This window comes from Podarcis filfolensis, assembly GCF_964270895.1.
Source record: "Podarcis filfolensis genome assembly, chromosome: 2".
Classification (NCBI taxonomy): Eukaryota; Metazoa; Chordata; class Lepidosauria; order Squamata; family Lacertidae; genus Podarcis; species Podarcis filfolensis.
In genome coordinates, this window is record NC_139605.1 from 75,812,581 (window position 1) to 75,827,095 (window position 14,515).

General features: G+C 40.5%; 1 protein-coding gene across 5 annotated transcripts in view; it reads right to left on the bottom strand.

Moving 5' to 3' along the window:
- Positions 1-14,515, bottom strand: part of DOCK2 (dedicator of cytokinesis 2) — a 241,012-nt gene that overhangs the window by 13,392 nt on the left and 213,105 nt on the right. For all 5 annotated transcript variants that reach the window (XM_083596706.1, XM_083596709.1, XM_083596710.1 and 2 more), the window contains 5 exons: positions 11,261-11,342; positions 4,981-5,065; positions 4,179-4,265; positions 3,139-3,315; positions 2,921-3,004 (listed from right to left, as the gene is read on the bottom strand). In XM_083596706.1, the coding sequence (XP_083452832.1) occupies positions 2,921-3,004; positions 3,139-3,315; positions 4,179-4,265; positions 4,981-5,065; positions 11,261-11,342 (515 nt within the window). The remainder of the gene's footprint in view (positions 1-2,920; positions 3,005-3,138; positions 3,316-4,178; positions 4,266-4,980; positions 5,066-11,260; positions 11,343-14,515) is intronic.

Genomic DNA, 14,515 nt, shown 5'->3' on the forward strand with positions numbered 1-14,515 from the left:
TGGACTAGATGACCATTGGGGTCCTTTCCAACTCTGCAGTTCTATGATTGTGTGTGTTTCCTGACGAAGATCACAGACAAGTAGAGGTTTAGATAGAGGGAGGCTTTATTACATTTCATGTAGTTTTAATACACATAATGAGAGCAAGGACTCAAAAGCGTTTAGGCTCTGAACATAATGTGCCAGGGCACGCTTAATCAGTCCAGATTAGTAACTGGAAAAATACGCTGCAGCAGTCCACCATTTCACTTTATCCTGTGCTGCTGCCTTTTAGTGTACTGGGTTAGTTGAATCCAGCCCTATGCAAACAATATTTAGACATCTAAATGAAGGAAAGATGCCTTATGCCTGAGATTAAAAATTTTCTTGCATACACTTACAGCACCCACAGAATAAACACTCTGGGTAACTATCACAGCAAACAGCATTTTTCTTGTTGATTCACAAAGGAAGGAAGAAACTGACAATTATTGGTGCTTACACAGGAACAGACTGGCAGCAATAAACATTTAGCTCATGAAAAGGAAACTTTGCCATCACGCTGCATCCCTCATGTAGTTTTGTTGCAACATTAAATAATTGACAAGAACATAAAAATGAAAGTGATATTTCCAGGAGATCTGATTGCTCTCGGTTTTCCCATGCCCTCACGCTGTAGCTGCTAATAACAAGGGAACCAATGAGGGCTATTTCTCCCCAAAGTCTGAGCAAAAGCTATGCTCTTTCTATGACATTGCCTAGCATCCTTCTCTAAAGTCCTGCAAGGTAAGTTTTAAATTCAATATTTCTCTTTTTCAAAATAACAAAGCATTTTGAGATAAAGGAGAAATATCAGATATTTAACTTTATGCATGGAGGGCCCTTTGATATATGCACATAACAACTGCTTGCATAGTCCTCTTCCTCTATAACCCCATGAAATCAGTGTGGAACCCACACATGCAAAATCATGCGTATATGGCTTTCCTCAGAGTCCCATGTGCACTGGAAGTTTCTGAATTAGTTAATCTTTTTTTATGACACAAAACCTTCTTTTCTGTGTTTGCCATTAGCAGCTGGCCTCTTCCCTTTATCTTTTATTTCAAGAATATAGGCAAAAATGTAACATCAGCCATATTAGAATCTACTATGCCACCTTGCTGAATCAGAGCTATGCTATTGAGAAGTGAAGGATCACTTCAGAGGTCATTTTTAAAATCCTGCTAACTGACTCATAGGAGGTTTGGGATGATTTTAGCTTTTTACCTGCTCTTCTCTGCAATCTACTCAATTGTTTTTGACAAGGGTCAGTGCACCATTCCACATCCCATAAACAATTTTTAAGCAACTCCTCAAAATAAAAATTAGTCTATTTTGTATGTAGGATACAAAATGGGACTCTGCTTCTACAAAAGGAAAAATACAAATGTAAAAAACAGACAGTCATCAATCAGCCCAGGACATATTTCTGTTGGAAATCAGAATACAGTGGTACCTTGGTTTAAGAACAGCTTAGTTTATGAACAACTTGGATTAAGAACGCTGAAAACCTGGAAGTAGGTGTTTTGGTTTGTGAACTTTGCCTTGGAAGCAGAACATGTTTCGCTTCCTGTTGAGTGTGTTCCATTTACAAATTGAGTCCCTTGCTGCTATGGGAAAGCACACCTTGGTTTAAGAACGGACTTCCAGAACGGATTAAGTTTGTAAACCAAGGTACCACTGTAATTTTTAATGGGTCCCACTGAATACTTGCTATGGAAATAGTACAACAATTTACTGTTGCTGGTTCCTCAGCTATAGTCCATTTTCCTACCCTTTCAGGGACAGTATGGGATTTATATTTCCTATCTTCTTGTAGGATGTTAACACTCCACTGAGTTTTCAGAAAAGCATATAATACATTAAACAGGCAGTAGAATCTTCCACCAGAACTTTAACAAGATTGGCTGCAACAAAGGTTTACAGAATTGCTGCCAAGGCAGGCCATCATACTAGGTCGCTTTGTGCGCAGGCAATGGAAGCACAACCACACAACTGGAGGTATTTTGGAAGTTTGAACTGCGCCTGACCGCTTGGCTAAACTGGCATATTGATATTAAATGGAAAGAGCATCTTATTTGTTCCATTATTTGTATGTGGTTGTAGCAAAAACTTCTGAAAGATCTCAAGCTTGGTGCACTTTGATCTCCTACCCACACCTATACCTGCCTAAGATTACTGCCTAGCACTTGATCTGTACACACATATTTTAAAACAATAGGATAGTTTCCTTTCCTGTATGTTATAAGGTAGGAGCAACTTCATGGATCCTGAATCTAGATGTTTAACTCCTAAAATGCTTTGAAATTAGCCAGTAAAAGCCAATCAGTCTTTGGATGAAAGTGGTCAGTTTTGACTATTTCCATTTCTCCTTGTTTTGTGAGATATTTCACAGCAATAACATGTACTTCAGACCAAAGGGAAATAAAGTTTATGTTCTATTGAAATCAATGGAACAAGTTAGCAACGACAAATGTAATTTCCATTGATTTCAATGAGATGTAAACAAGAGTAAGATCCTTTGAATTGGGTCCACTGGTTTTTCCACAATCCTATGACATTAGATCAGGGGTTAGCATATTTTGGGCAAAGAAAGTCCAGAATATGTCAACTCAACTACATGATGAGGCTGCTCTTTCATCCCAACTAACACTTTTAAAGAATTTTTTATTATTATTAAAAGCCTTTATGAAAAGCTCCTTCTCAGTAATATTAGTTACATACTGCAGAGCCAGTCACTTTTATTCCCTACTTTATTACAAATATATATTAAGAGAAAACATGTGCATATTATACAAGTAAAATCACATTATGCTGCTCCACTAGAAACAAGATCAATAAATGAAGAGGCAGGGAGGAAAGAAGAAAAAGCTTCAGAGAATTGTGCCCAGCATTGTATTACCTGCCAAGCAATCAAATCTTTAAGTCTGTTTAGTTTCTCTTGATCCTCAGGGTGGTCCCTGATGTACTCATCAGTGAAGAAAGCCTGCAAGCAGAAAACAGATCATTCCGTCTTTCTTCCTCACATTAGAACAAGCAATGATATCTCCAAGGTTGTGTTGTTGATATAATAAATCAAAGCATTATTTTAATTTTAAAAGCAACTATTCAAAACCTTACCTTCTCATATTTAGCAAACCCTCCCATGACGGCTGGATCAACAATTCCATTCAGAAGCATGGACAGAGGGTTAATTGGAAGGTTCTCATCACTTTGGTACTGATTAACCATGGCCAGAATCTTCTCATTGGTCATAGACATTGTTTCAATAGCATTTTCCAGGGGGCTAATGGTAGTCTGGGGGAAAATAAATCAAGAATATAATTTGTGTAATCTGAAATTGTACTACCTATCTATTAAATAGATGTGCTTCAAAAAATCTTGAGTGAATTCTGCATTCAAAATGCAGGGTCAACTCCAAAACATATTTTTAAAAAATCAGAATTGCCAATATCAAGAAGGAGGGAGGGAACCCAACCCTTGTTAAGTACTAAGAATGAATTCACTTGTGATATAGTGTGTTGTTGTTGTTGTTGTTGTTTATTAGATTTATATAATGCCCTTCATCACAAGATCTCAGAGTGGTTCACAGGCTAAAAACACAAGGAAATAGTTAAAACAAAAACAACAAAGCAATAAGCCCCCTCCCATAAACACATTTTAAAGGCTTTAGAATATTAATCAGCTATATAAAGCAAAAATACAAAATAAAAATACAAAATAAAAATTAACATATAACACTTAAGAACAATTTAAAACCACTCCCCCCAAAAAATAAACAACCCCCCGCCAAGTTAAAATCCCATCCCCATTAAAACCATATTTTTAGCACAAGGGGGCTGGCCATGCCCTCGTTCCACCCCCAAAGTGCCACCCCCAAAGAGACAACACCATTTGGTGTCTCCCCTTTGGCTTTCCATTGAAATAGTGCTGAGTGTATTTAATGTCAAAACAAAAATTTTTTTTTCTTTCCAGTAGCACCTTAAAGACCAACTAAGTTAGTTCTAACTTAGTTGGTCTTTAAGGTGCTACTGGAAAGAAAAATTTTTTTTTGTTTTGACTATGGCAGACCAACACGGCTACCTATCTGTAACTGTATTTAATGTGTATTTTTGTGAGTTAAACTCTGTATTAACTGTAATCAGAATTCAAATACACACCTGTGACATAGCGATAACTTCAAACCAACGCAGGATTCCAGGGAGCTTGTAAGCAGTAACAAAGGATGTTCTCTCAATCCACATAGACTGTTAAGAGACACACAGAGGGAATAGGAGAGTAGTGAAACCATAATGTTAGGACGTTACGGGTACTGGAACAAAAATGTAAATAATAGCAGGAAGCTGCTCCCCTCCTTGCCCCACATCAGCATTGTAACAGCAATAAAAATGCAAACATCGAAGAGGCGTCTTTCTAAATCCAATTTTAAACTAGGCACTGTTATGCAAGCTGTAAACATAAAGGGAGAGTCAAGCACCGAAAAAGAAACAGAGTAATGGAGTAAATAACATACTGGATTCTGAACCAAGATTATCTGGAGCAAAAGATTCATTGTATGTCATGACCAACAAATCATTTATTACTTTATCTGCCCTGGATATTACCAGTATACCCACCAGGAATAGTGGAAATATGTTCTCTTTGGCAGCAGCATTCTATGTAGTCAGGAGGAAATGCCTGTTTGTTTCCTTCTCAGGCCCACTTATGATTAAATTTATCTCCCCAAATAGCAGGTGAGGCTAAGGCCCAAGGAACCAACCATTTTAGAAGACCAGATTCACTTGGCTCCAATGGTGCTACTGAGGCACCCTACTCTTGTCCCATTTGTATGCTGATTCCAATTTTTCTGCTGGTAACACAGCCTGCAGTTCAGCCGGGGCCTTCGCCACACATCGCCTCTACACAACTAATGTATGCAATCTTGGTCAATCTGAAAACATAACTGGGGGAAAAAATACTTACAGCAAATTCATTTTCAGGGTCAACAGACCCTTTTCTGACTGGTCTTGAGTAGTGGAATCTTTGCACATGGTTACACTTGTAAAAGCTGAAAGAAAAGAAGTATTACAAAACTCTTCAATTGCATGTTTGCTTTACGTTCCATTGAATGTGCAAGTAAAATAATTAAATGTATTTTTTAAAATTTTTTTAGTTCCAGCACAGTTAACTCACTGCAGGCAGCTCTGGTCCATATTGCAAAGGTAACACTGGAGTGAGGACTCAGAGGCTGGCAGTTTTGGGGTGCAGGGAGGAGAGAAGACAGAAAAATGGGGTGGGAAGGGGACTTGCATTAACTAACAGAGTGATTTGGCACAAAAGGGAAAGTGAAATGATGACACTTGTTAAAAGTATTATACGGAAACCAAAAAAATGCCAACATTTTCTAAGGTCAAAAAACAAGTCTATCCAATGATTCTGAATGGCAATTTGCTGAAATCTCACTCTGCAGATGCTGCTGTTTCCTGTTGCCAATCTATCAATCCTCTCTCTGCCACTTTTTTTTATGGACAGACATAAAGCACTATGGTTTATGGTGAGCTGTAAATGACCTGGTGAAGCAGATGATATTTTCCTTGTTGATACATGTGATATTTCAACCACTTTGCAGACATAACAAGATCACCTCTTGTGACAATTCCACTTACAGTGCGGAAATCTAGACACTCAAAAGCATGAAGCCATAAAACAATTCTGGTTTGCAAAGGGTAGGCAAGCCTTGAAGGAAAAAAATCTTACTGAAAGTGATGCCAGAGCACCAGAATCCATGTTATTTAATGATGCTCTGTGCCCTATATAATCACAATTAAATCCAACTGCTTTAAGGGTCAACAAGGAACAGTCATAGCTACATGAAAATGAACAAAATTGTTCTTGTATCTTTAGAATACGTAGGGATGTTCTTATTTCCCCCCAAAATCGTTATATTATCTATTTTTAATATTGTCCAAATGTTTCTCTCTCTTTGTGTGTGTGTGTATTGTGCCTATTATGATTTTAGAATACCATAGTGACTGTAAAATACATGCAAGTTAATGTAATAGGTGCTGTTTCCTACCATTGGACTTAAAGAACAATACATGCAGCTGTTTTCTATTTCTACTGGATATTTTACAGCTATTCTTTGACTCCTTGTTGTGTACCCACGTTTCCATTCAACCCTGTCATCAGCAAAACAAAGAGCAGGGGAGAAATGTAGGCTATGGTATCTTTTCTACTTTGATTTTCCACAAAGGTTTTCAGAATTAAACATGGATAACTATTAATAAGAAGTGTATGTTTCTTATTAATGTGTTGCCATTCAGTCAGTCAGCCACATAGAAGACAAAAGTAGGGAAGGCGGACACAGTTAAGCACACATGAACCAAACTGAGTAGATAATTGATGCCCTCCGGCCCAGTACTATCTACTTTGACTGTCTTCATGGCAAATATATCTCCAGGGCTCTTTCCTAATACCTAAGATCGGGTTGAACTAGAGAGTCTAAAATTTGAATCTGAGAACTCATGCTCCTTCACTGAGTGAGGAGCTCTGGACTGTAAGCTGGCAAACTAGTCTGCCCAGAAGATGTTGGATTTCATATATCATATAATAATAATAATAATAATAATAATAATAATAATAATCCCTTTATTCCCAATTTGTTTCACTCTCTTAATCATGATGGCTGGAAAACTCACCTACTTAAGCATGTTTCTGAAGTCAGGATAGTGATACCTGTTTCAGATCCAGCTGTCTTAGTTTAATTATAAAAGTCTTATCTCTAGAAAATAAGGCAATCCTATATATGTCTCAGAAGTAAGCCACACCAAGATCAATGGTAAAAACAACCAACAAGTCATGTGGTGCCTTAAAGACTAACCAATTTATTACGGTATAATCTTTTTGTGGACTGCGGTCCACTTCATCAGCTACATGAAGCGTTTCCTTGAGTTCCAGTGGAAAACTCACAGACCAGTTTCCCGGAATGGCACTATCAATGTATAAGAGGAAGGCTTGGGGGAACTCCAGGGCTTGCAAAAGTACAAATCTAAGGCAGGAGATAGGCTCAAAACTGCTCAAGGAGGACCAAGCAGGATCAGTGTGCATGGAATACAAACTGACTTGGGGGAGGGCAGAAATGGAAAACTGGGGGCAAAGGCATGGCTGGCTGGCATCCTGAACAAGAGTACTCTACTGTGCAACATTTCGTTGCTGGTCCTGAATGTATAACTCCAAACAGTATGAGATGCTGAATATATAATACTGAATTGCCAGAGTCTTTGGCTAGAAGTGACACAGTGATACAGTCATTGTTTATGAGCTAAGACAGGAAAAGGTAATGGAGCATCAAGAGGAGTGAAAGACATTTAACTGGCAGCAGGAAGTGCACAAAAGCAACATCCATGCAGACCTAGTAGCAGAGGGGCTTGAAGAACGGGTAACCAGATGGACCATGTCTGTTCCAGACACCACCATCATCATCTATTATTTGTACCCCAACCATCTGGCTGGGTTTCCCCAGCCGCTCTGGGCGGCTTCCAACAGAGATTAAATATACATTAAAACACCAGTCCTTAAAAACTTCTCTAAACTTCAGATGTCTTCTAAACGTCAGGTAGCTGTTTATCTCTTTGACATCTGATGGGAGGGCGTTCCACAGGGCGGGCGCCACTACCAAGAAGGCCCTCTGCCTGGTTCCCTATAACCTCACTTCTCACAGTGAAGGAACTGGCAGAAGGCCCTCGGCGCTGGATCTCGGTGTCTGTGTAGAATGATGGGGGTGGAGACGCTCCTTCAGGTATACTGGGCTGAGAATAGGAAGTCAAAGGGACAGAAAGTAGAGGTTTCCGAGCCCAGAGTGTGCAAAAGAGGAGAAAGAAGACAAAGAGGCACCTGTGTAAGTCTAGAAGGTGACTCAAATGGGAGCAGAGAGCTATGATCACCATCAGAGCTATTTTCATAGCTATGGAGAAGGAAGATAATGGAAGGGAAAGAAGGCATCATGGTACAGATGTTGTTGCCCATGAGGCACATGCTCATTTGGGTGACTGCTATGATCATAAACAGCAAACTGCGCCTTCTGCTCCCTCCATTCAAACTGTACCCAACAGTTTGACCAGAACTCAGAGGCGTACTTAGGCTCCCTTGTACCCTTGGCATGGAGCTGTATCTGTGTCCTCTTGTGCCTTGTGCCCTTGGCAATGAGATATATTGGCACCCCCCCAATTCCTTGCACCTTTGGCTGAGAGCTGTATTGGCACCTCTGAAGCCAGGAGGGACCCTGGACCAGAAACTCAAAAAGTTTGCTTTCCTCCTCTCCGATGGTCCATTCTAGTAATGGGATTTCTCCACTGAGGTACCCAGAATAGTCTGCGTGCCTTGCCAGGCCACCCAGAGCAGCGGAGCAGCTGCCCAGGTGGGTGGGCTCCTAGCCACTCTGAGCCAGAGTGGTGGAGTGATTTTTGCACCCCTCTGGGCCTGCGCCTTTGGCAGGGGCCAACTCGCTATTTTGAATAATGGATACATATCCACTTAAGAACTCACAGGCCTTTAAAAAGAAGATTCCGTTGGTAATGGAATTAACTGCTTATGACCTAGTCTGGTAAAGATGACACTGTAAAATGTGTGTGTGTGTGTGTGTGTTTGTACGCGTGCGCGCACACACACACACACACACACAGTTCTCTAATTACTTTTGTGTGGTTACCAATCTACTGGACCAGAGCTAATGCCACATTAGCAGCAAGAGGGAAGGCTTGTTCTTCCCAAACAGCTTGGCTCTCGAACAAATCGGCTCCCGAATGTTGTAAACCCGGAAGTAAGTGTTCCGGTTTGCAAACGTTTTTGGGAAGCCGAACATCCGTTTCGGCTGTCAGCATTGTCTCCGGGGCCAATCGGAAGCCGCACCTTGGTTTGCAAACGTTTTGGAAGTCTAATGGACTTCCAGAATGGATTGAGTTCAGGAACCAAGGTACTACTGTAATTATTTCTACCCAGCAAACAATAGGAAGGACATCACAATGGATGAAGTCTTTAGGTAGAGAAATGAATCTTAGACACTGATGAGGAAACAACAGAAAGATTTGACCATAACCTCAATTACAAAGTATAGTAATGAGGGAGTCAAAAGCCCTATTCAAGTGCTCTTGTTGAATATATGTTGAATAGCCACACCCGCTAGCCCTGTGATGAGGAACCCTTTCCAGACAGCAGGTCAGATTCTGGCTTGCCCCACCTATCTGCCAGTCACCTAGCCTTTGTACGTGGAAACTTCACATATACAGCTATACATGGTAAAGAACCCCAAACCACTGAGGTTCTGGGTCATGAGGAAGCTGTACAGACAAAGGACCTATTTCTACAGACTGTTCTTTGAGCAAAGAAACTGGCATGCAAAGGCTTGGTTCATCCCTTCTACTCACTCCCATGTTGACCAGTAGGGACAAAGAACATCTGAATGAGGCTAAGCATTCAATATGACATGTCAAGTAAAAAAAGGAGAAAGAAGTATTAGTAGGGAGAAGTGTGGCTTGAAAGATTAAGAGTTGCAGCTCCCCCAAAGCAGCCAAGAAATTATCCCAGGGTGCTAGGAGAATGCATTAGGGTGGGCAGAGATGGGAAAGTGGGCAGGGATCCTAAATCTTTAATAATTGTGTAGAAGAGGACATTTTAGCAGGTACATTTTGCCTTTTGCATCTGGCCACTCTTGAGCACATTCACTGATGTTGGCTTTATTGTTAGCTAATTTCCCTCCCAAGTTAGCACCGTGATATACTTGCCATCCTCCCATTACAGCACAAATGATCAAAAGAAACAAAAGCTCAAAAGGTTCCATCTAATAGATTATGGCTATTGCATTACATTTGAATTATCATTCTCTTCAATCAGCTGCTTTTGGCAGCATTAGCTAGATTGGTGGTTCAGTGTCAGGTTTCCCGCTTAATGACTAGGGTGGGGGTGGGGAAATAAACTTAGCAGTGGCAACATGACAGATGGAAGGACAGATACAAAGACTTATGCAGTGCATCATTTCAAGGTGTCCCTTATTAGGATAGCAATTTGTGTCTCATGGTAGAAGAGTCCTTAAATTAGCTAACAGATACAACTGGGAAGTGCCTTATGCTGCCAATTTTAAGAGTTACTTATATAAGGAGGATCTCTTTGGAGTTAACATTTGATGAACTAAACATGTTATTTATTGACTGGTATTTAAGTCTGTATGTGAAGCAAAACAAAAACAAAAACAACTGGTTCTCTATATGTTGTTGGGCTCCATGGCTGTGACAGGGTAGGGTTCAAACATTTGACCCAAGGGGGGAAAACCTGGTCCAGTAGTCCATATTGTAAGCAGAGAGCACTTGCTTACACACATCCCATTCTAAGTCCACAGTATTTTGCATTTTAATCATTTTAACCCTTCATGCAAGGGCTATAAAAATTAGAACAAAGTGCGTTTTGTAGGTCCTATTGATACTCTCTGCTGAAATGGAAAAGAGAGTGCCTCAGACTTCTATATCCTGACCTGGGTCTGACTCTCAGTCTGTTACGAGTCAGGGGAAGAGGCTGAGAGTTTTACACAGCAGCGTTAGCTAGTGTGGTGGTTGTGGATCTGTACATAAGTATGTTTACTTCAAAGATCAAAAGAACTGCATATAGTAGATAGTAGTGTTTAGATTTGTCGTTTGTCTGGAGACAGTAAACACTTTATTACTGTGAACTGTGTGGGAGAGGAATCTGGAACAGGCTGTTCCATTGGGAGCAGGAAATATCTGAAGACTCTGCTAGGGCTCCGCAAACTCTGCTGATACATCACCCTGGTTGAGGTGTGGTGGACTACCAAATGACACCCACAAGTCACCAACACAGTTGTGTGCTGATAACAGGTCCTACCAGCCTCCTTATGCTGCTTACCACCTTCTAGTTCTGCTTAGTAGGTGTCCTTTGCACTCCTTTTTCTGTACAGTCCTCTCCCTTGCCAGCACCCTCTGAACCTCTCTTGCCAAGGGCACCCAGAGAAGTGGCCTAGATGATTCTGTTGCTGTCTGAGTAGGTTCACATTGGAAGAGGCGTTCCAACAAATACTGGGATCCTGAATGGTATAAAGATTAAAGCTCCTCATATTATGAAAGGCTACATTCCAACTGAAGTTTGGCTTGGCTTTTAGACTTCTAGCTGGTAGGGAAGCCAGACAGAAGATAACCCACTGACTCTGCCACTCTCAAGCATTTTTATACAATCAGTTTCAACAAATACATAAACTCACGTGATAATCTGATCGGGAACTGGCTTATTTTTGAACTGAGGGTGTTCTTCCAAAACTGGTTGAACTGTGAAGCATTGTACATCTAAGATCACACTGGTTAAGGACAAAAACATTACAGCATATTCTGCTAAGCTTTGTAAGCGGATATGAGTAGCTTGGAAACAAAAAACACGGAGTATTGGGGAGTTGACAGTAGTTGCCAAAGTAGACATTAATTAAAATTTAGGTTCAAAAATATTACATGACTTTCAAGGTGTCTAAAATATATTGAACCAACATGTCCTTCTTCAAGCGATTTAACCAACACTTTCAACTTAGCTTGGTAGCTAATTGGCAGCCAGTGAGTTTCTTTCAGTAGTAGCATAACCTGGTGGTGGTAACCTGCCCTAGTGAGCAGTTCAGCCTCTGCATTTTGCACTTTAGTGCAAATTCAGCCTGTGGGCCAACCTCAAGAAACAGTGGTCAGGCCATTCTGGCTGTAGATGCCTTATTAGTTGAAGCTGGTAAGGTCACTGGGGTCTCTGGTGACAGATAGAATCAGAAGTCTTTCAAAGGGCATATGACCCCAACCCAAGCAGGTAATCAATTAATTATCAAGACTAGGTCCTCTGTTTTGCCAGGGTCAGACTCAATTTATTGGTTCTCATTCTAGTCCACCACTAAGTACAGGCACTGGTCCAGGTCTTTCATGGTCTCCCCTGAATCAGATGTTACAGAGAAAAAGAGGTGGCATCTCACCCAGATCTCATAATGACTACTCTCAATGGCTTCATATAGCTGTTAAACAGCACTGAGGACAAGATGGCACCCTGTGGTATTGCACAGCAAAAGTAACAAGGGCCCCCAAATAATCACCCAGTGCTATTATTTGAAACTGAACTCGGAGATACAATCAAAAGCATTTTAAAATAGTGCTGTCAAAACGTCTCTCACTAACTTGGTTCATGAAGATGATGACAACGACGATTTTATTTGTACCCTGCCCATCTGACTGGGTTGCCCCAGCCACTCTGAGCTTCTCAATAGTATCAAAAACCACAGAAACGTCAAATAAAAACATCAAGGTCACACTCTGCTTAACTGCCTCCTTATCCTTGTCTTAAATTTATCCATCAGGGAGACCAAGGTTCATAGTAGGATCTGAACCAGGACTGAAATGAGTCAAGATAATCAGTGTCCCACCATTCAGTCACTTTATGAATGACTAAAAAGGAAGCTTCCTACATCTTACATCTTTGAGTGGAAAGCACTGCAGCATAATATAGAAATCAAACAAGGAACATTTGTTTGGTTACTAAAGTTGTGCTTCAAAATTGCGCCCTACAGGTAGGAAATGTCTCTTTTTAAAAGGTGATTGTGTATGTGTGACAGCTTCATTTCCCAGAATAGGAAGCCAGAAGAAAGGAAAGGTGAAGGGTGAATGGAAAACAAAAAGAGCTTGGTTCTTAAGTGCTTTTAGCTTGAGTGTTGGGCCTGAGAAATGGAGACACGTGATATTTTGACAAGCTGTTATAAAACATTCCTATAAAAGACAGGCTTAAGGCTTTTAAAGCTTTCTAAGCCCTCCTTACAGTATAAACATGGTCTTGACAAATCATGATCCAAAAATACCACCCTATTGAATAAACAGTGTCATGCTTAGAAATAAAATCACCACAACCTTTCACTTCAAAAGAACAAATACAAATAATGCATTCAATGTTGCACCGTGCTGAGAAAATAGCTAAAGCGAGTGTATTGTGTTTTAATTTTTTTGAAGCCACCCAGAGTGGCTGGGGAACCCAGTCAGATGGGCGGCATATAAATAAATTTATTATTATTGTTGTTGTTGTTGTTGTTATTATTATTATTATTATTATTAGCATTAAGAAAGCTCTGAACCAGGGTTGGGGAACTTGTGGCCCTCCAGATGTTGGCCAAAGGTTAGGGATGATGGAATTTATAGTTCAACAACCTGTAGAGCAGGCTTCCTCAACCTCGGCCCTCCAGATGTTTTGAGACTACAATTCCCATCATCCCTGACCACTGGTCCTGCTAGCTAGGGATCATGGGAGTTGTAGGCCAGAAACAACTGGAGAGCTGAGGTTGAGGAAGCCTGCTGTAGAGGGTGCTAGGTTGTCCATCCCTGCTCTAAGTGACTGTTTTTCCTTCAATGGGAGGGTGATGCTTTGCTCTACCTCTTGTTGTTCAGGGCATTCAGACAGGCATTTCTATGAGGCCATTCAGATACTTCCTGATGTGTCCCAGTGACGCTTTTGATTTTCATCCCTGAGTGATAAACTCGATGGCAGCTGTTTTATAGCACTTTTTGTTTTAAATGTTTTATATCTTATTTTACCAACCACTGTTGGAGTTAAGAGGGCCATTGTAGCAGAGGTTTAAAAATAAACAAAAAGGAATTACTGTGGTGCTAAAACTTGCATTGTCAGTATACAGCTTTGTACCTGAGGGTGATGGTGGTCTAATGAAGAAACAAACCGCTCTCTGACTTTGTGAATGATCCTTAAACACTCTATGGACTTAGGTGTGCCACTGTGGTCAAATTTGTATTATTTCTGTGACATATTCATAGAGCGGGATATACTGCTAACAAGAACTATGTGCAAAATTATTTTAAGTAGTTTCGTTGATGCATTTTGCAGTAGTGGACACAGGATTGACATGACGTACACCATTCTCTGTGTAAAGCCTGCCTGCAAAAAGCACAACTGTGATATGACAGCTGTTCCATGTATGCCTTTAAACCATAAGTGTTTATCATCCTGTCAACATCTCTTCCCTCTTAGGCTGGAGATGGACAGTAATTTTTCAGCATATTAAAGTTGAATGTGAAAGACATCATGGTTTGTGGTATCTATGTATGCTCACCTCTGGTAATGATGTTCAAATGAAGGTTCATAGTTCAGTAGCAGAGGTCCCCAGCATCTCCAGTTAAAGCAGAGATTGAGCACATTCAATCCTCTAGCTATTGGGCTCCAACTCCCATCAGCCCCAGCCAGCATGGCTAATAATGACAGATGATAGGAGTTGGAGTCCAACAACTCAAGGGCCAGAAGTTACCCATCCTGGAGCTTAAAGATCAGGAATACCTTTGCCAATCACAGTCGACAATGTTGAGTTAGATGGACCAACTGTCTAAGTCACCATAAGGCAACTTCATTTTGCAGGGTTCTATAGTAGGTTTAAAAAGTGTATGTACACTGAGGAAAATAATAGTGTTATTATAGCACTTTCAACTCTTAAACGTAATTTTTT